We start from the raw sequence: 26,770 nt of genomic DNA, 5'->3' as shown, positions 1-26,770 counted from the left end.
TTACACTCTATCTCAATTTATCATCAGGTTGTCAAGCTGCCTCATCTTTAATGCTCCTCTTAATTTGTCTTCAGATTATTGGAATGAAATGCAATACAGTAAATTATTTTTGACTTTTGAGCTATTCAAAATCAGCCTGGAATTTCAGTTAAATGCCTTTCAGCATCATTAATGCTAATGTGACTAATAGAAGCCCTACCTCTTCCAGTGTAGTATCAGAGATGCTGTAGCTGTTTAGATATAGTTTTTCCATATTTTCGTCCAGAGCATGCAACAATTTCTCAAAAGCAGTCTTATCTTCAGCAGAGGGAATAACGTATGTCAATTCTCCAAAGGCATTTTCTTTCAAAAAGGCCTGGGGAATATGTTCCTTTACCAGGGAAGTCACAAGGCCAACATCACATGACTCATCAGATCCTTCTGCAGAAGGCTGATAAAATAAGAGTAACAGAAGTTACTAATGCAAACTTTTGATTATCAATTTGTAAGCCAAACTATCTAAATTATTTTCAATAATCATACTTCCATGAACAAAATGATTTAGCAGCACATTAAACTCTTGCTGTGAGATTGCTGAAGCTATTGATAACCTAATGATTTGTAACTAGTTCCTACATGAAAGACTAAAACTTGCTCAAACACAAATGACACTTATTGATACTATTTTAATTTTTATCCATTCCATTAGAGAATTTCTGAGAACACCTTTTAGCAAAGAGTGTTATACACTGCCAACACATATCGGTGTAGGACCTTCAGCTTATACACTTTCAAATATATTTACTTTATAATAAGTAATATAAAGAAGTAGTTCATAGCAACCATGATACACAGGTACAGCTTTTGATAATATATATATTTAAAATTAAACAGATGAAATAAATATGAATAAATAAAATCAAATATATTTCATTATCCATTTATTTGATTTCTATTACTGTTTTCCAGTGAAGTAAATAAAGTGTAGATGGAGACCTACTGACTATTGTAATTGGCTATTGAATATAAAAGTTCCTTTTATTACAGTGTACTTTACCATAACATAATATTCTCCCCATACAATAAATTACAGCAGTTAAAGGAATATTAACTCATCTCTCTGTTTAATGAGTGCTGTGAGCAGCTCTCATTAAGGTTCCATCAGTTATTTAGAGAGTCAATTTATAATGTAACTGAAGCACTTGAACCTGTAAGTACTCTACACTCATTTGAAATTGGTACTTGAAAGAGAGCCCACCGGGGGAAGTGTGAGTCCTGGATAACATTTTGTAATTGATTGTATAATCAGTCAGATGCTATAATTATTTTAACACCGCACATTTCTCATAAACAAGGGCTGTTGCACTTGTGGAAGCTGTACAAGAAGGCTCCAAGACAGGAAGAGGCCTAGTTATGTAAAATTGTTGATATTTTAAAAGTATTTTGATTTTATTCCAGAAAGAACTTGCTTGGGACCCCACTATTCCATATTACATAATTTTGTACTCTTGACCCATGCTTCATGTCACTCTGGCCAGGTTTATGTGGTGGTTAGATCTAGACTATGATAGAGAAGCTAGGGGTTAAAATAGCAAGTGTTTTCCATTTCCTCTGCTCCCCAACCAAGTTCTTCAAGCAAGGAAAATTACAAGTTTTAAAGTTTGAAATTCAGAACTTAACAGCAGCATAATCTTTTAACAATACCACGATTCATGGCATCAAGATCATTCAGCTTATATTCTACATATACATCACAAGCTCAGAATCATGACCTTTTTTGACATGATGAGGCTATAACCGTGTCCATACTGTTCTTTTAAGTAAGTAGGGGAACCACAGCATTTCAACTGACCACCTTCAAGAATGATAATTCGATCACTCAGGACATCAGCTTCATCTAAATGATGAGTCGTGAATATAATGGTTCGACCTGGGAAGATGAAAACAGATGCGTACAGATCACAATGGCAAACAGGTAGGTGAGTATTATTAATTAAAAATTTGTTGTATAGCACATGCAGTATTAGCAATATGGTTTCCTGATTTCAGAAGTACATAATTTCTGTGCTATTAATTCACTGTACCTGATGAAGCATGGAAATAGTGAATTTATCCAACAATCGAGACTGAGTAAATAGTAATGTGGAATAAACCAGACCTACCATTTCCTCTTTATTATCTTGCCATCAATTTAGTGGGCATAAATCCTGCCATATATATTTAGCACTTAAAACTGCTAGATAGTTTTAGCTTATGGAAGTATTTTACAGTTTTTGCATGTTAGCACTGCTTTTGTTCTGACTTTTCTTTTCTTGAAGCCGCTTACACTTCCATGAGTTTTGAAGCCGAATGGAATAAAAATTAATGACACTCGTAAGTTCTCTGATACAAACAGCCCATCTGAAATGGCTAAAGGCAGCCTGTTTTGACCTGTCAGTGTGTGTGAGTGAATGGGAAGTTGGGGAAAGGGGTTTGTGTTGCTGTTGTTGTCATTACTTCTTCTTAGGGTCAATGTTTAGGGAGTTGGAGCTGCAGCTGGATGACCTTCGATTCACATGGGAGAATGAAGACATGATAGATAGGAGAGGAAGTCACCCTTAACTTGAAGGAGGCAGGTTGCTGGGTGACAGTCAGGAGAGAGAAAGGGAATAGGCAGCCTAGAGTACTCCTGTGGCCAATCCCGTCAGTAATAAACATACTTTGAATACAGTTGGGTGTGGGAATGACCCACCAAAGGGAAGCTCCAGCAACCGGGTCTCCAGCACAGAGTCTAACTCTGTGGCTCAGAAGGGAAGGGGGTGGGAGAAAAGAGGAGTGCAGTAGAGATAGGGGATTCCATAGTTAGAGAAAACAGACAGGAGATTCTCTGGACATGAAATGTCCAGCACCCAAATGGTATGCTGCCTCCCAGGTGCCAGAGTCAGGGATGTCTTAGAACTGTCCGCAGCATTCTAAAGGAGGTGAACAGCTCGAAGTTGGGATACATATTGGTACCAACGACATTTGTAGGAAAGTGGGTGAAGCCCTGAAGAGAGAATATAGTGAGTTAGGTAGAAAGCTGAGAAGTAGGACCTCAAGAGCAGTAATCTCTTGATTACTGCCTATGCAACATGCTATTGAGGGTAAGAACAGAATGATTTGGCAGATTAATCCATGGCTGAAGAAGGGTTTTAGATTCCTAAGATCTCTTCTGGGTAGAGTAAGGTGTGTATAAAAAAGGATGGATTACACCTGAACTCAAAGGGGACCAATATCCCTGCAGGCAGGTTTGCTAGAGCTGTTCAGGAGGGTTTAAACTAATTTGGCAAGGAGATGGAAACTAGATTGATAGAGCTGAGGTTGGGGCAGTTGGTATACAAGTACCAGAGATACAGTTTGTAGTGAGACTGTGAGGAACGACAGGAAGTGTAACATGGGGGCAAAATTGAAAAGGGAGATGAATACAGGACTGAAGGTGTAATATTTGAATGCATGCTGTATACAGAATAAGATGATCTTCAGAGATTTGCAGGTATGAAATTGTGGGCATCACTGAGTCGTGGCTGAAAGAAGATCATAGTAGGAAGCTTAACATCCAAGAAAGCACATTGTATCGAAAGCCAGGCTGACTGGGTGGGCTGGCTCGTTTGGTAAAAAATTAAATCAAAACCTTAGAAAGAGGTAACACAGGATCATAATATGTTCAAAGTTCAAAGTAAATTTATTATCAAAGTACATACTGTATATTTCACCAGATACTACCCTGAGATTCATTTTCTTGTGGGCATTCATAATAAATACAAGAAACACAATAGAGTTACTGAAAGACTACACTCAACAGGACAAACAACCAATGTGCGAAAGACAACAAACTGTCCAAATGGAAGAAGAAAAAAACAAAGGAATAATAATAATAATAATAATAATAATAATAATAATAAATTAGCAATAAATATTGAGAACATCAGATGAAGAATCCTTGAAAGTGAGCCCATAGGTTATGGGAACAGTTCAGTGATGGGGCAAGTGAAGTTATCTCCTTTGTTTCATGAGCTTGATGGTGAGGGGTAATAATGAGTCCTGAGCCTGATGGAGTGGGTCTGAGGCTCCTGTAACTCCTTCCAGATGGTAGCAGTAAGAAGAAAGCATGGCCTAGATGATGGGGGTCCTTGATGATGGATGCTGCTTTCCTGCAACAATATTTCACGTAGATGTGTTCAAAGGTGGGGAGAGCTTTACCCGTGATGGACTGTGCTGTATCCACTGCTTTTTGAAGGCATTTCCATCCCAAGGGCATTGAGAGATGTCCCCAGGGCCAGACAGGACACATCCCACGTTACTAAAGGATAACAGTGACCCTCACTGGCCACAGAGGTAGTACCAGATGACTGGAGGGTGGCAAATGATATTCCACTGATCAAGAAAAGGAATAGGGATAACCTTGGTAATTCTAGACCAATGAGTCTTACTTCAGTGTTGGGCAAATTATTGGAGAAGATTCTTAGAGACAGGATTTACCAGCATTTGTAGAAGCATAGTTTGAATTGTGATAGCACTGCTTTGCGAGGGGTAAGTCGTAACTCACAAGCCTGACTGAATTCTTTGATGATGTGACAAAGCGCATTGATGGAGGTAGACAGTGGATGTGGTATATAGTATATGGATTTTTGAAAGGTGAATGATAAGGTTTTCCAATGTTGTCACATTCAGAAAGTCAAAAGGCATGGGATCTGATGAAACTTGGCTGTGTAGCTTACCCATAGAAGGCAGAGGAAGTTTGTAGATGGAGGTCGGTGACCAGTGGTGTTCTGCAGGGATCTGTTCTGGAACTCTTACTCTTTGTGATTTTTTTATAAATGACTTGGATGAGGAAGTGGAAGGGTGGGTTGGTAGGTTTGCTGATGACATGGAGGTTGGTGGAGTTGTGAATATTAAAGAAGGTTGTCATAGACTACAATAGAACATTGACAGGATTCAGAGCTGAGCTGAGAAGTTGCAGGTGGAGTTCAATCTCAAGAAGTCAGAAATGATATACCTTGGACGGTCAACTTTGAAGGCAGTATACAGGCTTAATGGCAGGATTCTAGGCAGCATGGAGGAACAGAGGGATCTTGGGGTCCAAGTCCATAGATCCCTCAAAGTTGCCACACAGATTGATAAGGTGGTTAATAAGATGTGTGTTGGCTTTCATTGGCTGGGGGATTGAGTTCAAAAGCTACGAGGTAATGTTGCAGCTCTATGGAACCCTGATTAGACCACACCTTGAATAGTGAGTTCAGTTCTGGTCACCTCATTATGGGAAGGTTGTGAAAGCTTTAGAGAGGGTACAGACCAGATTTATCAGGGTGCTGCCTGGATGAGAGAGCATGTTTTATGAGGATAGGTTGAGTGAGATAGGGCTTTTCTCTTTGGAGCAAAGGAGGATGAAAGGTGTGCAAGGTGATAAGAGGCATGCATTGAGTGGATAACTACAGACTTTTTCCCAGGGCGGAAATGCTGATACTGGGGCCATAATCTTAAGGTGAATGGAGGAAAGTGACAGATACATTAGGGACATTTAAGAAAATCTTAGGTAGGTACGTGGATGAACAGAAAACTAGAGGGCTATATTGGTGGGAAGGGATAGGTGGATTTTAGAGTAGGTTAAAAGGTCAGCATAACTTCATTGGCCAAAGGGCCGGTACTGTGTAGTAATGTTCTATGGTCTATGTTCTAAAACCAGTTGTAAGAGAGTAAGGCCTGGCCTGTCAGAAGCAAACTACGTCATCAGTTGGGTTAATGAGTTTCAACTTCCCTTCACTGATTTGAACCAAGGGGCGAGAACTATAACTGGCTATTTTCTTATGTTAAATATATAAAAATTAAATTGTTTAAAAATCTGTCAGATTGTAGCAAAAATAATTTTGCATCCAAACTTTGATGAGGCCAACAGATTTTAGGACATAGAAAATTAAGATATAAAATTAAGAGTTCACATAAACATAGGTCTGAGGTATAGGACCTACAATGACACTGAAGGATAACGCACAGTTGAGGAGATATCTGATTATTCTGACCTCTCATTTTCTTATTCAATATCAATTCACCATCAACGTGATCAGCCTCTCAGTTGATATTGGCAGCATTTGCTATTGCACAGAAAGATGCTCTAAGGTAGGGGTTCCCAACTTGGCTCCATGGACCCCTTGCTTAATGGGATTGGTCTACGGCATAAAAAATGGTTGGGAACACCTGACCGAAGGGGAACACAGAACACTTATTTCAATGAAGACTTGTTGACAATCTGTCAATGAAATTGAATCTGTTATTTTAAAGTACAAAAGGTGGTTTCCAATATCCATGAAGAGTGGTCATAAATGTAGGATAAAGAAGAATTCAGTCATGATAATGAGGTGTTCTCTCTCTCCCTTTTTGTATCCCAGATTAAAATTAAATTCCATACCAGGGGTAACTTGAGAAATCCCACAGATTATATAATATTTTGTCAGAGTAAACTTCATACTTCCTCACCTTCTCTGTATTTCAGTATTATATCCCAGATATTACGTCGAGAACAAGGATCAACGCCGCTGGTGGGTTCATCCAAAATTATAGTAGTGGAGTTTCCAATAAATGAAATCGCTAATGAGAGCTTTCTTTTTGTTCCTCCAGACAAAGTTCCAACATGTTTATGCTGATACTGATAAATTCCTGCTTTCTCAAGGGCCCTGAAAGAAACAAAGGTTTTATATATAAACACAAGAAAAATCTGCAGATGCTGGAAATCCAAGCAACACATACAAAATTCTGGAGGAATTCAGCAGTCCAGGCAGTATCCATGGAAAAGAGTAAACACTCAATGTTTCAGGCCAAGACTCTTCATCAGAACACAGGTCTGAGTCCTGATGAAAGGTCCCAGCCCAAAATGTCAACTATTGACTCTTTTCCATCGATGCTGCCTGGGCTGCTGAGTTCCTCCAGCATTTTGTGTGTGCTGCAGAGGTTTTATATAGCATTGCCACCATGACGAACTTACATACAAATGATTAAAATATAGAAAAATAGTGCTGAAAAATCACACTGTGTAAAGATAAATAGAGATTTTGCATAGAATTGACAAGTTCACACATTCTTCAGAATTCTATTGATTTAATAGTTAGAATATCAAACAACTTAAAAAGTTGAGTTTGAATAAGTAGACATTAAGGAAGTGAAGTTCTTTAAATGTACAATATATTTCTTTAGAGTCCTTGATGTAAGAAATATTGTAGCTTTCTGAAAGGATAAAATGTCTTTAAAAAACTGTAGGGCTTTAGGGCCCCTGAGTGAGTGTGGTTAAGGACTGCACAAATGCCTGTAATGGGAGAAATAAAACTGATGTCTTGATCATTGCAGGATTTCTGTAAGTTAATCTCTATTGAATATACACTATTGGGTTTTTGACTGTGACAGCTGAGTATTTCTGTCCCTCTGCTCCACTAGAAATGTCATATCTGCTCAAGCTTGCAAGGTTGTGAGCTAGCAGCTTATTTGAAATTAGCTAGTCAAATTAACTTCTCTTTCGGTTAACTGTTTGGCATGAGAGATAAAATAGCACAAGTAACAGCGAGACACGATATCAAGTAAAACAATTTGAATATGCATAGATCAGACATAATGTGCACTTCACACAGAATAGGAGGCAGCATTAATTATGGATTAGCACCTCTGGCGTAGAGCTTTACAGAATAAGATATACGATGGAACATGAGCAGAAGCTTTCCACGTTTTTTCCAGACTACCATCCACTAAAATAGATCCACTGCAAACAATGCAGAATAATCCCTCCAGAAAATTTCAATATACATAGCTAACAACAACAAGAAGCATTTATATAGGATCCTTGCTGTAGGAACAAATAACATGCAAAGATAGTTCACAGAAATAATAGGATAAAAAAGACAATGGGTGAGGGATATATTAGGATTGGTGATTAAAAGCTTGATCAATCAGGTGGACTCTGAGGATAGTGGGAAACAAAGGCAGTGGATTTCATTGTGCAGCCATTCCATCAGGGTCTTTGTTACTGCCTCAAAGCCAATCAGCATATATCAAGCATGCTCACTAGAGAATGGGACCTCACTCAAGTTATCCTCCAAGGTATCAGAGTTCTGCCAGCAGACACTCAGCAACTTTCCACCAGCCATAATACAGAAACTGAGTGAACATGAGATTAACCATTAAGCACTGAAGCAAGGAAAGACACAACGTATGGGCCAATAGATTGTGGTCAACCCTGGTATTCATAGCAAACAAAAATCAAGAACCTGACTGCTTTGCTGAGGCACGTTGGTTGGTTTTAGTATCCATTTGCCCTCTGTATTTCAAGTTAACTGTAACTCTTATGTTCAACCTAGTTCTGTTCAATCTGTTCAAACTCACTGTAAGTGACAGAAACAAGGCTTTTTGGGAGTTTATACGTACAGCATATCAGGTAAACAGAAGAGTTAAGTTTTTTTTTATAATTTAAAAAAAGTTTTGAATATGACAATACATGTAGTTTCTTAAGGTCAGAAAGCTGACTAGCCAAAAAAATAATTATCATCAAATGATGGAGGTAAGTGGACTTTGTCTTTGAAATAACATATTCTTTCAAATCTTAATGAATATTCACCTTCATAACCACAAAATCAGTAACATAATTTGTTTTAACTTATAAAATTTAGGCCATAAATGGGCAAAATTCAGAAAATTAGCTTGCTGATCAGTTCAGTCTGGGTGTATGCCCCATATTATGGAAAGAAGTACAGAAGATTCTGGAAACTAAATTTGCACCAGGCTTGAAATAGGCCAGTTTGGGGTCAGATGCACTTGAAAATCAAATGACACCCATTAGAATCTCCTGCCCAAAGCTCTTTTGTAGATACTTAATTGTTTAGTATGTCAACATACTGAGACTTACATGTTCACCTCTTTCTGCAACTTCTCTTTTGTCCACTCTGGTGCTTTTATTGTGCCATATAACTGAAGGTGCTCTTCAACGGTTAAGGTGTCAAACAGGACGTCATGTTGGAGGCACACTCCCAGATCTTCTCTAATGTCTGAGATATCTCGATTCATATTCCTTCCGCCAACATAAACAACCCCAGAGGTGGGTTGGTGCAAGCCAGTTAACATTGACCTTTGTGGAGAGCAAAACACCACAAACTGTTTTAGGATACACAACTTAATAGACTGCAAAGCAGCAAGAAACTTTTTTATTAATAGGCGAGTAATTACAAATTGTCATTTTCACAATTCTCCTTCATTGCATTCAATAATGTCCGAGCTAGATTAAAACTCTGGAACTGTGAAATATAATTGTGATGTGGCTACCAAAAGTAAGCACACATACAAACCAATGGGCTTTGCAAAGAGTAAATCAAAAAACATAATTACATCCAGCAACATATATGGAATAACTCTTTCACTAACTTTTTCTTTGCATTGACATCATAAATGCAAAACCAAATTTTATCCACCAGCAGTCTAGTGGTACATGATGTAGTTATAAAGAAAGCCTTTTCAATCAAATCCCGAACGCTTAAATGTACAGTTTTAGAAAAAGAACCTGATGAGAAAAAATACCTTATTCACTAAATCTTTAGCTACAGAAATGCTTTGAAAATGAACACTTGCTGAATTAAATTACTTATTTAGTCTGACCACTAGTGAAAAGTAATGGCTCAAGATCCCTTTATCTGCAGATGTTTAAGGTTTACTTAGCAGATTATAAATTATCACTTACATTATTGTTGTCTTCCCTGCTCCATTGGGTCCCAACAAAGCTGTAATTTCTCCTTTGTAGAAATCAAGATTCAAGTCTTTAACAGCTACCTTGTCATTGTGCTTATAAACTTTGGTGAGAGACCTTACAGCTACTCCTATCTCCAAATTATTGGTTATCCCTTCTTTCCCATGGAAGTTAATATAATTCGAAGGCTCATCTGTTGAAAGAAAGGAACAGATGAAATGGCTGTCATAATTCCAAACTTGATTCTTTTACTTATGTAAATTAACTTACAGGGTCAAGGATCAATAGTTCTTTCATTTTCAATGTCTGTTCTAAATCTATTCCACTTAGCACAAATACAGTGTCACACCACACAAGGGCAATGTACTTGGTATAAACACATTTAAGGATCATGTAGTGATCTCTTCTTCCAGCACTGCTATGGAGAGATGCACATAGAAAGGTTGGGGAGGATAAAAGCTTAGCTCTGCTTCACTGCTTGTTGGTGCCCAGCCTGATAACATTGCCCGTCAGGTCTTGATTAGCTCAATAGTAGTCACACTAATATTGGGCATTAGTCCCAATCCAGAGAACACATTGCGTCCCTGTACTGAGGCAAGTCCATAGGTAAGAAGTAGGAGGAGATTTCCACGTTAGTAACTACTGAAACTTGGACACTTCATGGTATCTAGAGTCAACGTTGAGGACTAGCACAACAACTGCGTCTCTATATTTGGTAGGTTGGGCCCTTTGTGGCTAATAGGTTATATCCAAGGGTTTGCTATGGCAACCTGTGGTATTAACCACAAGGACTGATTCTGTAACTTTTTCATACTGTGACACGACAGTTCTGGGAGTCAGCTCATAGTTCCTTAGATTCTCCTGTGAACTCTGAAAGGTTGGCTTGAATGGAACTGACTTCCAAAACAGGCAAACCCAGAGCCTATGTTGATAATAGTTGCTCTGTCCTTCTTCCTTCTAGTTCTAACAGTGCAAAGGTTTTTAAAATCACTTATCATGTATCTGAGATTTCCCAGAAGAAGGGGGGAAAATGTTAACATTTTGTACTTCAAGAATGATCATTTTTTGGTTATTAGTCAAACCACACACAAACTATCATCAATAACAAGTTCAGGAGGGCAAGAATGTTTTGGAAAAGGATTCCATTTCATTGCACATTATGGTACTTAATGCATGAAAGCTTCAGACTGCAATTTCACAGTTTTAGGTTTTGAGAAGAAAATTGCAAATTAGTGAAGAAATCTTGAGAATGACTTTTAGAACGTATGGCATAAGGGTGGAGACCATGATCATCTATAATGGCAAATTGAAAAGGGAAGGGGATGGATAAGTGGTTGACATTTAAGGAACACAGATTTCTTAGAAGGTTCTAGGGCTGGAAGAGTTTGCAAATATAAGAATGGGCACTGCATAGTGAAAAATCAGCTTTGCTATTTCCTTAACAAGCCTTCTGAAGGTTAATTTCCCAGAAATGTAAACCTATTTCTCGCTACACAGGTACTGCCTGGTTTGTTATAATTTCCAGCTTTTTGTGCGATTTCAGATTTTCATCACCTGTAGCAATTTGCTTTTTTTAAGCTACTGTATATCTCTAAGTGGATTCTCAGACACAGAAAAATTAAAGTGCCTGAACTTTTAAATGTTACCTTTTGCATTCATTTGCTGGTTGTAGTGGTTCAGATTTTCAGCCCAGTACCCTTCTCCTATCTTTCTATCATGCTTTTTTACACAACTGCACAGATTCATCCAATATGAACCTGTAAATGGAAAATACCAAGGTCTGCGAGTTCCATATTTACCTAAAATATGGGAGATAAAGTTAAAAGTGATTATGTAATATGGGACTTCTTATATGAACACAAATAAAAGACTACAAAGCATTTACAGACAAGCATTCTCAGAAAATAGTATTTCACACATCTTTTAAAAAACTTTAGAAGAGAGAGGGGGCATAAAAGTGAATCAGTGTAATTTTCATTACACAAAATTGACATGAATATTTATTTTAATCCCCAAATAAAATTAATGTGATTTAGTTTTATAGCAATGCCCCATAAAGTACAGTATATAAATGGATTTCAGAAAAGCTTTGCACAGCAATTCGTTAAGAAAATTGAGTTGAATAGCATTTAAAGGGATGTAGCTTCAAGGAACTAGCTGAGGTAATCTGGGTAAACTAATGCTTTTGAGTTAGAATGAAATGAGTAGTGTTGTTTCGGGCATGTGTGCCAAGATCTCCCCTATTTTCAATCCATAGAAATAATTATAAATGTGAGGTTACCAAGTTGCAGAGGGATTTTTTTTATTCTTTCCCCTAAAACATATAATGCAAGATTTGAAGAGTGTAACTATCAGTCAAATTTCTGATAAAAATATAGATTCCAAATTATTTTTTAGAAATACGATTTGGTAGATTGTTCAGTTACAAAATGCTTTACACGTGTGACTTACTTGAATTGAGATTTTAACTTCACATATAGTCTGAACAGGGGATTTAGTGATCCCAGAAAGATTGGACATCCATCAGTATAAATAAGCAAAAATTCTGCAGGGATCAATCTTATTTACATTCAACTTACGACCAACATCCAGTGAGTGAATTAATAAAATTTACACTTAGAATATATATTTTAAAAGAACGCCATGACCATTTGAAAAAAACATACATAGATATACATGGGGAAGAGAGAGGAGACTAAAATTTGACAAATCCAAATAAAAAAATCAGCAGTAGCAGATACAGAATGCCTATATTTTCTAAGATACTGTAACAAATTTTACAATGCATTGCTTTAACCATTTAAAACACTCTAATTATTTTTTGTTCATACTAGGGTGCCTTTAATCAACTATCTCCCAAAAATGTCTAATGCAATCCCTATTACACATAGCATAGAATAAAAAATAATCCACGCTAATATAAATTCCAGTAAATACCTTGCAGATTACTTTGGTAAATAACCACAGAGCCCTTGGCTTCTTCTATAATTGTGTTTCATCTCTTAAAATAAATGCATTCCCCTAATTCTAGTACAAATTTGCATTGATAATTAGTGAAGAAGAATTGCTTTTCATACCAGGGAAGACATTATGTAGATACCAGCCTAGTATGAGGTATATCAGTGAATCAACCACAAGCATCCAGCAAATGCAAGCAAACGATACATTTTCTGCACCCCCAATAGCTTCGTACATGTTATCCCACTGGAGTCCTGGAAAACAAAAAGTCCATTTGACAAAACATAAGCCTCTGAAGTCTCTGAAGTCCATTTCTAGTGAGACATAATGAGTTCATCATATGTTCAGATTTAAAGCTAGCAAATATGAAATTAAATTCACTTGTTTTGCTCTTTGTACATTATCTGCCAGTTTGCTCTTGGAGCACTTAGCAAAAAAAAACAAGCAAAGCTATTTTAAAAACACAATAACCACATTTCCTCAAACCACAAAGTAACTGAATGTAGCAATGCTACATTATAATCACAAATTATTGTCTCTCCAAGACCACAGGTGTTTCCGTCATATGCTCTGATTTCCTCCCAAATCCCAAAAGAATTGAATGAGGAAGATTAAGGAAAGGAAAAGCTGAAACTTACAAAGCCTCCACTTTTAGATAAATATTCAGGTAAATATCAACTGCTCACTCTCATACAGTCTCTTAATAGACTATTTCTATGCCTTTAACACAGTACTAACACAGTGGGTGAAGCAAGGTGGTGGAAGGCTGTTCAATTTTAGTGGTAGTCTGGAAATGACCTTGGAGATGACTAGTTGAGAGGTAACTGGTAGAGTGAGAGCTGGATCATGAATGTGGCCACTCAGAATGAATATGGAGGCTTTGGAGAAGGAGCAGCAGAGCTTCACCACAACATTGCCTGGATTGCAGAGCATGAGCTATGAGGAGAAGTTGGACACAATTGGAATATTTTCTCCAGAGAGTCAAAAGCTGAGGGACAACTTCATAGGGGTAACATTAAATTATTGCAGACATAGATAGGGTTGATAGTCATTGTCTTTTTCTCCAGGATGGAAATGTCAAATATTAGAGGGTATAGGTAGAAGGCGAGATGAGGAACGTTTAAAGGAGATTGGCAAGGTAAGTTTATTTTTACACAGCGAGTGACTGGAGTCTGAAGTGTGCTGCCACAAAAGGTGGGAGAAGCAGATACAATGACAATGTTTTAAGAGGCATTTAGACAGGCAGGGAATACAGATCTTGTGCCCATAGATGGGATCAGTTAGGTTGGCATCATAGACAATGCAGACATGGTCACTGAAGGGTCTTTATTTGTGTCCGATTGTTTTATAGAGACACAAAAGATTCTGCAGGTGCAACACGCACAAAATTCTGAAGGAACTCAGATAAGGCAACATCTATGAAGAGAAACGAGCTGATGGAGGATTTTGGTCCGAAACATTGACTGCACGTTTCCCTCCATAGGTACTGCCTGACATGCACAGTTCCTTCACAATTTTATGTGTGCTGCTGTGCTATTCTATGTCCATGTACCAAAGACAAATTCAATGGAAAGAATGATATGGAAGTTTAGAAGACCAGAGAAAATTTTGTAAAATTGTTTGTACAGAGTCTGTACAAACTTACATGCAAGTAATGACTGAAAGGTCACTTTTGACAATGAAGCAGAAGGAATGAGTTTGAAAAGCATTCCGAGTGCAATAAATATCAGCCAAAAGAGTGATAAGCACAGAAATAAAGATTTATCTTCCTAGAAAATTAGATTTCTTCAAATATATTTTTTCTTACAAGTTCTTTGTACTTTTTAAAAGACCTTCATTTAAAACAAATATTAAGCTGGAAGTTCTGCTACATTTTTCTCATTTATCACAATCCATACAGATTGTGTGTGTTAATTTATATTTTCTACACAGTTTTTATCATCAGGATGTCAGATAAGTTAATGTCACATTTTAAGAGTTCCTTACCTTTTCCTTCCCCTTCAAAAAGAGTGATAATATAGGCTCCCTGGCTGAATGCGGTCGTACACAGGAGACACTAAATAGAATTGATTTTATAAAAGTATTACTATCTGAGCAGTTTGATGATTTAGATGTCTAATATACTACAAAGTAAGTCTGTATGACTAATATGTCCACAAACTAAGTTGGCGACATTCTGTAAGAAGAATATATAGGAATAAAGACACAGTATTTGGTCACTTACTCCTGTCACACACCTCTACTTTGATGTCACATAATTTAATTCCATTCCCCACAAGCAACCTATTGTAAACAAGTTTTTAAAAAATCTATACAGTCACCATCTGCACGAATAAAATTCACAGCCCCAAAGTCTATTTTCAGAAATGGTTTGTCTGCTGTTGTCCAACTTCTGAAAACTTACTTCCTGCCCTACTTCACTCTTCTGATTAGCTAAAGGTACAATTGTGCCAGATGACTCAGTAATAAATGTCATAAAAAACACATGCCAATATAATCATTCAGATTCCCGTATCAACATGTTATCTGAATAGGTTGCCTGCTGAGGCCACCTGCCCTAAGCTGACAGAGAAGTCTCAAAACAATATACTTAAACATATCCACATGGTGTCAGTGTAAGCTGGAGTGCATCTCATGCCTTCGTCTCCCTCTTTCCCACCAGAAAGACCAGAGAGAAGTAACACTTTTGCTCTTAGATCTACAGTGCATCATCACACACCTTTCAGTTACTAGACATATTTACTTTTATCTTCACTAGCACCTCTCTAAGAAATTCTTGAAATGTCTTACATGGTTCTCATAAAGAAAAATAATCTCAAGTCCTTCTCTGGATTTGAAATTTGCTGAACGTAGCACAGAGTGACTTTTCCCCACAAGGTATTCATTTCAGATCGATCACAAAAGCGATAATTATACCAAATATTGTAAAACTGGGTATCACAACTTACAATTAGAACCTGGCTGAAAAAGCTGAGCTGGTTCTGTACGACGACCAAAACCATGTAAGGAAAGAAGGTAATGATATAGAGCAAGCAGGCGCTGAGAGCTGCTGTATTAGCGTGGCTGAAAAAGGCTGCAATCAAGTAGCCCAACGAAATAACTGAAGCTCCAAAATCCAAGAAGTAGAGGAAAACAATGAATCCATCACTATTGGGAAGAATCCCACTGGCTTTGAGGATAATGGTGATGAAAGCACTGCTGAATATCAGGGTAATGAAGTTGTCCAGAAACCAGACCAGAAAATGAACTAATGGTTTCACTCCCAGAATCCTCATGTACTGCAAAAGATAAAATACACTGTCAGAGATCTTTAACGTTCAAAGAAGCTTGTCAATTCAAGCTGGCAAAGACAACGACAAGTATAAATTTATAGAATATGTATGATACAGTTTCCTAGAACAATGTATTGAGGATCCACCAATGGAAATTATCATTTCAGATTTGCCCATGTATAACGATTATCAAACATCACCCTAGGGAATAACACTCCCATTTAGGGAAAAGTGATCATAATGCATTAGAATTGCATGTTCTAATGTATTAAAGTTTAATATATTTAAGATTTAATCAACAGTCAGAAAACATGAGTGAGAATAAATGATCTTTCTGAAGTTGCAGTTTTAACTGGTGGAGTGCCATAGGGATAAATGCAGGTGTTCCCCCTGTCTGAGGAGTCTACAGCTGGGAGTCACAATTTAGTACAAAGGAGAAGACTCTCACTGAAAATTTCCAGCGATTACACTAAGGGGATGGTGCAGGAAAATGGATCAGGTATAAAAGCTCAGCCATGATCTGGAAAAATAGTGAACAGACTGGGCAGTTTCCATTTCTTCTATTCCACTTAATGGGTAAAATGGCTCACTTCATTTTCTATTTTAGACATAACAATGTTCAAACTTAACAGAAATATTCACTGGTGACATGCAAACAACATTGTTCCTACTGCAAAGATAGAAAGTACTTAGAGGTGTTTGTAAAAGCAAGCTTTATAATCATTACCATCAGCAGCCAGGACTGACAGAGATATATCACTGACATCAACAGTTGGTCAATGTCACGTGATGCAAATTTGTGTTCATGACTAGTGTTAACAAAAGCTCTTTTGGAGTTGAAGCCTTTTTGATAAGATGAAGCAGATTATAGCCAAATTTAAACTCAGAACAACCATTAGAATTGATATCCAGAATGTTCAATATTTAATGATGTCAGATACCTGTTATTGTTAGTTTTCAAACAAGACAGATGCAATCTTGTTAGAACAACTGAAAGAACACTTGTAAACAAAGCTCATCTAGGAAACAAAGTTCCCATAAACCATATATTAAGATTAGTATCGAGATTAGAATGCTACTTCATTCAATTCTGAGTTGGAGGTAGCAATATCCACAGCTCTAATTAACCTATCTATATTAGATTTTTAGTTTAACTCAGCCTTTTGTTCGACAGCAGTAAGAAAAAGAAACACAGGCAGTCAACAAGTCAAGTCAATAGCCAGTGGGCATATAAATCAGGTGGATGATGAGAAATCGGACACAGGGAAATACCTGGCAATTTGTATGCATAATATGAATAGCCTGGCAATAAAATCTTGAGTGATCATTCCAGTTTTCACCTTTTTATAACATAGTCCTCAAATTATTTCCATTCACATTCTTAACTTCCTTTTAACCATATTAACGCATTCACTAAAACATCAGTTGAGTTTTATGAACTCTAAGCAACACAATCTCAGGACTTCATTACCTCTTCCAGTCTAAGCTCTTTGTCAAACACAAGTTTCCGCACGAAGCACGCTATGGAAATCAACCATGCCAGCATCATTAACAAAGGAAGAAAGAAGCCTATGTTGCTGAGAAACCTGTCAAAAAAGATGGCGTTAGAATAATTGGGTTATACAAGAACACCATGATGAATCCCAACAAAAATGACGTGAGAACATTTCAGAAGTTAATTTTCATTGATTAAATGACTGCACCCAAAGCATTATAAACAAGTATGGTCTTCTTGTGTAGTAAAGGATAAGCTTGCTAAAGAGGGAGTATAGACAAAAAAAACAGCAGATAGGTTTCTGGGTAGTTTTCATGTGAGAAAGCTTGAGTAGTTTGGCCCTCTACTCTCATTCTTCTAAATGAAAGGTGACCGATTGAAAAATATATGATATTGACAGAGCAGAACACAATAGATGCAGGGATGATATTTACCCTGACTAAGAAGTCTAGAAATAGTTTCATGGTGTTGAAAAAAAGAGTTGAAGCATTTAGAACTGAAAGTTCTCCTTTTAAATGTGGTGAATGCTTGTTACTCTCTATCCAGAGGATGGTAAATACCTAAATCATAAATTGCATTCAACACAGATATCAATAGATAAGTGAGTATTAAATAAATCAGAAGATATGGGTACAGAGAAGAAAATGGTGTTTGAGGTTAAAGATTAGAAGTCATCTTGTTCAATGACAAAGATGGGTTAGTGGACTGAAATGGCTACTCCTATTCCTACTTGAAGTTTTTCTTCAAAGTTTCATTATTTGTGGATCAGGGATGTCACAAGGACAGGAATGGCTGCTGAATGTTCCAGGGTTTAGATGTTCAAAAAGAACAAGGAAGGAGTTAAAGAGGTGGGGGAGTGGTGTTGCTAATCAGGGATAGTATCACAGCTGCAGAAAGGGAGGACTTCCTGGACGGATTGTCCACCAAATCTGTAGAGGTGGAAGACAGAAACAAGAAGGGAGTAATCACTCTATTGGGACTACTCAACCCCTCTAACACCCCCCCCCCGCCCCCAGCAATACCATCAGAGACACTGAAGAGCAAATTGGAAGGCCAATTTTGGAAAAGTGCAAAAATAGCAATTTGTTGTCATGGGTGACTTCAACTTCCCTAATATTGATTGGCACCTCCTTCATGCAAGAGATTTAATTGGGACAGACTTTGTTAGATATGTCCAAGAAGGACATACCAACCAGAGAAAAGGCTTTACTGGACCTGGCACTAGGCAGTGAACCTGGTCAGGTGACAGATTTCTTGGTGGGTGACAGTGGCCTTAATTCCCTGACCTTTACCGTAGCCTTGGACAGGAATCAGAGCAGATGGTATGGAAAAGTACGTAATTGAAGGAAGGGCTAATTATGATGCTACGCAGAGACTTAGGAGAGTAAACCGAGAACAGACGTTCCCAGGGAAATGTACAATGGAAATGTGAAGATTGTTCATGGAGCACTCATCTGGGGATCTGGATAGGTTTGTCCCATTGAGGCAGGAAAGGGTAGTGCGATGGAACCATGGTTGACAAGAGACGTGGAGCATCTAGGCAAGAGGAAGGAGGAATGATGAGGTTAGAGCAGATCATGTGGTATATATGGATTGGCACAATTATTATTAGAGAAGCTAAATAGATATGTTGCAGTCACTGTAGTGGCTAAGCTCATAAAATATTCAACAAAATAGAAGTCGTGTTAAAAAAGGTATCAATTAATTTGATGAGTCAGGAGGGGTGGAGGTTGGCCACAGAGCTAAATTGCGACTGAAACAGCAGGCATTCTGTTCTTGCAGTCAGTCTTGCAATATCTATGGAAATGATGCTAACGATGACAAATACCAAATAATATTGTCTAATGACTGGTACAAACACAAAGGAAATTTCAAAACAGAATAGCAGCAAAGGCTGCAGATCCAAAATAATCCAAAACACATGCAGATTAGGCTGGCTTGAATCGCTGCCGCTGCTGCATCAAAAGGTACTCCCACTATATTTATGTCAAATAAAATAAAGCAAAAATATTTTAGCTATCAAAAAGCAGCACTTATCTAAGCCAAAAGCAACTCCAATGGTTTTTTAAGCAAAAGCTGCAGTGAACAATTCTACAGAGCACTGAAATTAGGGAGAATTGGATTTATACTAGATTAAGACCATCAGTGACAATGTTGGAAAGCAGAACAACTTAACAGAGGAGCATGATTAAATTATCACTGCATCAACATTAGCATTGTCACAGCAGAAGATTGCTTAATGAGTCGTGGATTTATGTTCAGCCAAGTATCAGCAATGAAACTGCAGAAAATTAAAAACATATTGAGTTAAATATTGAAGATTTTGAATCAGGTAAACTACTTAGTGAGTTACAGTGGTCAGCAGATGGCATTACCAATGGCAATCAGCTGATTGTACCAATCACCCAATCTTGATGGCAAAGGCTGGATCAGAATATTAAAGGTATATTGAGGGGAGAGCTTTCAAAATTATGCTTAGATATGATCAGCAATATTCCAAGATAACTACATACTTTGTGTACTATAATTATAGTGCTTAAGTTTATGGCAAGCAAGGTATGACCATTAGGCCATACTCTCTTCTCACTGCTGCCATCAGGAAGATGGTACAGGAGACTCAGGACCCATTCCACCAAGTTCAGAAACATTAATTACTTCTCAGCAATCAGGTTCATAAACCAGAGGGGATAACTTTACTCAATTTCACTCATCCCATCACTGAACTGTTCCCACAACCTATGGACTCACTTTCAAGGACTCTTGATCTCATGTTCTTGATTATTACTATTTCTTTTTTCCTCTTCTTTCTGTATTTGCACAGTTTGTTGTTTATTTTGCACATTGTATGTCTTTTTGTCCTGTTGGGTGTGGTCTTTCGTTGATTCTATTGTATTTCATGTATTTACAGTGATTGCCCACAAGAAAATGAACTTCAGGATTGTAGATAGTAACATATATGCACTTTGATAATAAATTTACTTTAACCTTTGAATAAAACCAATTGACTACTCACCTCAAACTATTCCATATGTATTGAATAAACAAATAATGGAAGAGAAGATAGATTAGAGCAGAGCAGAGTCCAAGTAAAGGTAAACTACAATGATAGGCAACATGAACTGTCCAACTATGTGGTGTTTACAGAGTGACATTGAATCAGGGAACTAATAAAAAGCCATGCCCATTACCTTCTTTAAAGGATCTGTATACAGAGTTAACAGGAGCCAAAGTTTTCACTAAACTAGACTGGTCATATGCAAATATTATGTTAATAATGGATGAGTAGTATCAGCAACATCTGACAGTTAACCTACAATGGAGTTTTGCTCATAAGGTAAATTATCTACGCAGTTGAGAAAATATACCAACTACACAAACTTCAAATACTAGATGTGTTCAGGCAGAAATGAACATCATGTAAAGATTAAAGAACCAAACATATACTTTTTAGATAAAGAAGTGCATCTTGGGCTAAAAAATATGAAAATAAATTGCAACTGGTCAAATTAAAGCTATTGTGAAGATAAGGAAATGTGAAAATATTGCAGAGCATAAATCATTCAGAGACACACTACAGTACAAAGTTGGATTTCTGCCTCATATCCAGAGGGCTATAGAGGTGAAGCATGGACACAAGCCATTCAGCATCAAACCCTTGCTGACTATTAAACACCGCGATTTCAGATTCCACTACTATATACCAGAGGCAACTTACAGCGGACAGGTAACTGAACACAATGTACATGTGTGAGATATGGGAAGAAACCGGAGCACCTGAAGGGAACTCACGTGGTTGCATGGTGAATCTGTAAATCGTGTGCTGCAGCATTGGAGGCTAGGACTGAACAAGGATGTGGGAACTGTGAGGTAAGCCCTCCTTATTGCACCAACTACAGTTTGCAACTATACTGGTATCGTTACATCAGTAAATTAAGATAGAGGAAATATAAGAGAGAGTGGAAGAGAAGCAATTGAAGTTGAAACAATACAAGTCTGGGAGGAAATTTTAAGTAATGCAATCGAGCTTGTGTATGAACACTATCTACAAATCTGACACAATTGAACATCTGGTGAAAATAAGCGACAAAATCATAAGTGTACACATTTTACAAAACGGTGCACTTAATTTCAGCAAAAATACATACATAATAATATACAAAATTACATGATCATAGTGTGGAAGTTGCAGCAAGGCAAGGGTTAAAATGGTATGTTGACAGAACATAGCACAGACACTACGGTCTCAAGTTGAACCAGCCTTTGCGAACTGGATTTTCCTTTTCTGAGTATGAAGTTCAGTAAGGCAAGGGTTAAATTGACAGGCTGACAGAGTGCGCAGACACAGACTGAACACAACCTTTGAAATGCTAACTCTTCTTTGTACAGCACTTCTGTTCGAGCCTGGGAACCAAGATCACCAAGCACCAAGGCAAGAAAAAGATGCAAACGAAGGATTCTGGGGCAACACTTACTACTGGACAATTAAAATACTAATTCTTAGATATTATTACTCTTTAGCATTTAATTTGTTATTAACACCTTAAAATGTAATATGATTAGTATTTAAATATGTAAATAATGGGATTTAGAAGTGCACTAAGTTTCTATTGGATTAATATCTGTATAATTTCTGTAAATACAGATAATTTCTATACAAAAATGGCATTTCTTTGTTTAAACTTTAGAATAGTTTGGGAATAGGGGCCAAGCTGTTCTCCTTGTACAGACTGGCTGACTGGGTAAGATTGACTGACTGGCAGGAGGCAAAAGAGTGGGAATAAAGGGGGTCTTTTATGGTTGGCTGCCGGTGACTAGTGATGCTCAGCACGGGTTGGTGTTTGGACCCCTTCTTTTCACATTATATTTCAATGATTTGGATGATGAAATTGATGACTCTGTGACTAAGTTTGCACACAATATAAAGATAGGTGGAGGGGCAGATAGTTTTGAGGAAGCAGGGCGTCTGCAGGACTTGACAAAGTAGAAGTACAATGCAGGGAAGCGTATGGTCATGCATTTTGGTAAAAGGAATAAAGGTGTAGACTATCTTCTAAACAGAGAAATTTCAGAAATCAGAGGTGCAAAGGGACTTGGGAGTGCAGAATTCCCTAAAGGTTAATGTGCAGGTGGAATTGGTGGTGAGGAAGGCAAATGCAATGTTAGCATTCATTTCAAGAGGACTAGAAATTGAGGCTGAATCAAGGCGGCAGGTCCCTGGCTCATGAGGGTATTGAAGTGGCAGGGCCTGGGACAAGAGAGAGGAATGGTCTGCGGTTTAGCTGACGTAATTACCAAGCCAGATTGAAAAGGTGGGCAAGAGGTAAGGGACGGACTGAAGTTCTGCTCGCTGCTCTATCAGGTTTACTTGTCTCTGTGCTGAACTGAGGCTGTGGCCTGTAACTGATGGGCTCCTGGATCAGCTGCAGTGATGACTGACGTCATGAATGTGAACTCACTTATATGAAAACCAGCTCTAAATGATAACTGCTTACTTTTATTTTTTACATGATTTGCTTTTTATCTCTGTACATTGGGTATTTGACTATCTTCTTTTTCTAATGTGTTTCTTTGATGTATGTCTGCTTGTAAGAAGATGAATCTTGAGGTTATATATATACATATGTTGATAATAAATATACCTTACACTTTTAAAAGCAAGGATGTAATGGTGAGGCATTATAAGGCATTGGTCAGAGTGCACTTGGAGTATTGTGAGCTGTTTTGGGCCCCTTATATAAGAAAGGATGAACTGACATTGGAGAGGGTTCAGAGTAAGTTCGCGAGAATGATCCCAGGAATGAAAGAGTTAATGTATTTGTTGACCATGGGCCTGTACTCACTGGAAGTTATAAGTATGAAAGGGGGATCTTATTGAAACCTATTGAATATTGAATGACCTAGATAAAGTAGATGTGGAGAGGATGTTTCCTATAGCGACCAGACAACACAGCCTCAGAATATAAGGATGTTCCTTTAGATCAGAGATGAGGAGGAATTTCTTTTGCCGGAGGTTGCTGAAACTGTGGAATTCATAACCACTCTGCTAATTTCAACAGTGAACATCACATTTTCCTTCAGTGCATCTGCATCTCCACAACTTAAAACAATCTAATAATCAGTTACAAAATGTCATTCCTTTGTTTCTCTATCTACTTCATTATTATGTTTCAAACCTTTTCTTAAATTGATAAAATGTAAAATGATGTCAAAATGGGTAAGTTGTGAACAATCTGGAAATAACCTGTCCAGTAAAATAAATATCAAGTACAGATACATGCTTCTGTAAATAATTAAGAACATATTGTAGCAATAACTATATAATAGTAAGGCTGTATCAACCAACTTACTGATCATTCTTGTGGCAAGGATATGGCATTGCCTCCACCTGTATTGCAGTATCAAAAATATCTCGACCAGTTTGCATTTCAATGATAGCGCGCTCAATCATATCTTGCAGTGGAATGAAGGCAAGGTTATAGTGGCTGGTGTCTGTTGGCAACCTTTTGGGCTGAGATACCCATTTAGGATTTTGCAGCATGTCAGTGGGCATGCTGTGCAATATGTTGGTTCGAATAGTGTACTTCAATTGAGATGGAAGCGAGGAAGATAGCTGTTCTACCTTTCTCGAAGTGTCGCTGTCTTCAGTGTCAAATAACACACCTAGGAAGATAGTAAACCAACACATCTTTAGAAAGAGGTTGTTAAGTATTTTCATCAGAACACTTTATACACCTTTGCAATTTAGAAAGTTTTTTTGACAATTACTAATTGCAGTTGTGTATACCTCTAGAATGAGAAATTCCATTACTAAATATTCACTGCTTTGAAACCACAGGAACAGAAGCAATGCAGAAGTATTTTTTTTGTGTCCAGTGATTCTTTGGTTCTTACCAATTTCCAAAGCAGAAGTACCTCAGTCATCAACATTAAAGCGTGTCATTTTCCAGTGAGCCTATAATTGAGAAAGAAACTTGCCCAACAGAAACGTGAAATAACTGCATCTACACAAATATGTAGGTTTTGAAGGTCAGTTTTAATGCCAAGTGAAAATTAATTGCTGCAGGACACTGGAGGACAAGGCCCAGTTTTTTTCTGAGAACCGACAGAATTGCTGACCTGTCTTGATTTACAAATGGCCGGCTTGCCAATAGCTTAACTGGGTAAACACCATCCTCAAACTGACTTGAACTTTCCCAACAAACAGTAAGCCAGTCTAGTCATTATTTTCACTGTGCTTAGTGTGAGTACCTTACAGTCCCAACAATTAACTACATTTGGTAAAGCACTCTGCTCAAAACAAAACTCTTGAGAAGCAAAGGATTACTGGTTTCAGCATGGATATTTATTAGTTGGTGCCATCTTCTCTATGAATGCTGTTATTTTTAATGGGCAACAATGCCTTGTTTTCTGTCTAGACACAATGTAACTCTCAGAACTCAGATTCACAGAGACATAGACTGGAGCAACATGGAAACAAGTCATTCAGCCCAACTCATCTGCTCCACCCAACGGGTATCCTTCTGTATAATCCCTTCTCCCCACTCTTGGCCCATAGTCTTCTGTGCCAAGTGATTCAAGGGCTCGTGTAGATACTTCAACCATTCTCTCAGTCAACACATTTCAGATACCAAACACTCTCTGAATGGAAAAAGATACCCCTCATATCCCCTCTTACCCTAAATCTATATCCTCTAGTTTTATCAATCTGGAAAGAAAGAAGTTTCCTGCAGCCTACCCCAGCTAAACCCCTCAAAATATATATATATATATATATATATATATATATATATATCTCAGCTTCCTTAAGCTCTCCAGGGAAAATAGATCTAGCTTTTCCAGTATTTCCTCTTAACTGAACTGTCCATTCCAAGCAACATCCTGGTGAATCTCCTCTGTACCCTCTCTAGTGTTATCACACTCTTCCTGTACTGTGGTAATCAGACTGCACACAATACTCCAGATGGCCAATATTTTGTAAACTTGGAGCATCACAATACCACTGGATCAGCAAATTTGTGGATGACACCAAGATTGGTGGGGGGGGGGGGTGTAGTGGACAGGGTGGAAGACTCACAAAGCTTGCAGTGGGATCTTGATCAGCTGGAAAATGTGCTGAGAAATGGCAGATGGAATATAACAGACAAGTGTGAGGCATTGCACTTTGGAAGAACAAACCAGGATAGGACTTACACAGTGAGTGGTAGGACAATGAGGAGTGCTGGAGGACAGACTGTTCTGGGAATATAGATCCCCATAATTTCTTGAAAGTGGTCTCACAGGTAGGTAGGGTTGTAAGGAAACATTCTGGCATATTGGCCTCCATAAGTTAAAGAACTGAGTATAGGAGTTGGGATGCTAAAGTTGTACAAGACATTATTGAAGTCTAATTTGGAGTATTGTTTGCATTTTTGGCCACTTACCTGCAGGAAAGATGCCAATAAGATTAAATGAGTGTAGAGAAATTTACAAGGATGTCGAGGACCTAAATTATAGGGGAAGGTTGAATAAGTTAGGACTTTATTCCCTGGAATGTAGAAGAAGGAGGCGAGATTTGATAGAGATCTATAGAATTATGAGAGGTATGGATAGGGTAAATGCAAACAGACATTTTTCACAGAAGTTGGGAGATACTAGGGGTCGTGGGTCATTGACTCTTTTATAAACACTACGTTATTGATCCTATCCATGCCATATCACAATGTAGCAGAATTGTTTTGTCATCGTTACATCAGTTTACAATGTGAGTAACTTTAAATATCCCAAAGGAACATTTGCAACATACAGGGATTTTGTTACTTTCAATTTACAGAAAATCCCACAAATGTTTTCTATTACTTTCTATTAGTGCTTGATGAAAGTGCTGAAGTACTTCTATGTTTCTTTAAGCTGCTCACCACAAGGTGCAATTGGGCTCAGGAAAGCTGCTTTACCCCATTCAGAACCTCATGTGATGCCCACTTATACTTATTATACTTGCTAAGTACAGCATTTAAATCTTTGTAATGGAAAAGTATTTTGCTCCTGTTTGAACATGTTGATTCTACAAGGAAATCTTTCCTTTTGCACCCAATTTCTCATTTCCATTCAGTTTGGGTGAACATTTGGTTCTTACCTGGGTGGAATGTTGAAATATTGATAACATTGAGTAGTGTAAGGATTTAGAGTCATGCAGAATGGCCGCTTTTACAAAATAATTAGAAGTGGCTTAATAGGTGGGAGCAAACCTTGAGTGCATAGTTACTGCACTGGTTATGCTACTGGAATGGCCAAAGCTCCAGAATGATGCTTGTGTGAAGTTATGCCAGTTGCCTCATGTACAAGGATGCTGGTGTCAGA

The 26,770-nt window shown here is 37.8% G+C and overlaps 1 protein-coding gene across 1 annotated transcript in view; it reads right to left on the bottom strand.

Moving 5' to 3' along the window:
- Window positions 1-26,770, bottom strand: part of LOC140732128 (uncharacterized) — a 205,073-nt gene that overhangs the window by 51,979 nt on the left and 126,324 nt on the right. The window contains exons 33-43 of the mRNA XM_073054312.1: window positions 23,782-24,094; window positions 17,411-17,525; window positions 15,616-15,945; window positions 14,654-14,723; window positions 12,787-12,921; window positions 11,356-11,508; window positions 9,704-9,902; window positions 8,879-9,097; window positions 6,469-6,665; window positions 1,752-1,909; window positions 200-430 (exon numbers count right to left, since the gene is read on the bottom strand). Coding sequence (XP_072910413.1) covers window positions 200-430; window positions 1,752-1,909; window positions 6,469-6,665; window positions 8,879-9,097; window positions 9,704-9,902; window positions 11,356-11,508; window positions 12,787-12,921; window positions 14,654-14,723; window positions 15,616-15,945; window positions 17,411-17,525; window positions 23,782-24,094 — 2,120 coding nt within the window. The remainder of the gene's footprint in view (window positions 1-199; window positions 431-1,751; window positions 1,910-6,468; window positions 6,666-8,878; window positions 9,098-9,703; window positions 9,903-11,355; window positions 11,509-12,786; window positions 12,922-14,653; window positions 14,724-15,615; window positions 15,946-17,410; window positions 17,526-23,781; window positions 24,095-26,770) is intronic.

The sequence above is a fragment of the Hemitrygon akajei genome, chromosome 8, assembly GCF_048418815.1.
Source record: "Hemitrygon akajei chromosome 8, sHemAka1.3, whole genome shotgun sequence".
Taxonomy (NCBI): Eukaryota; Metazoa; Chordata; class Chondrichthyes; order Myliobatiformes; family Dasyatidae; genus Hemitrygon; species Hemitrygon akajei.
Note: the sequence above shows the minus strand (reverse complement) of the source record. Positions and strands in the feature narration are given on the sequence as shown.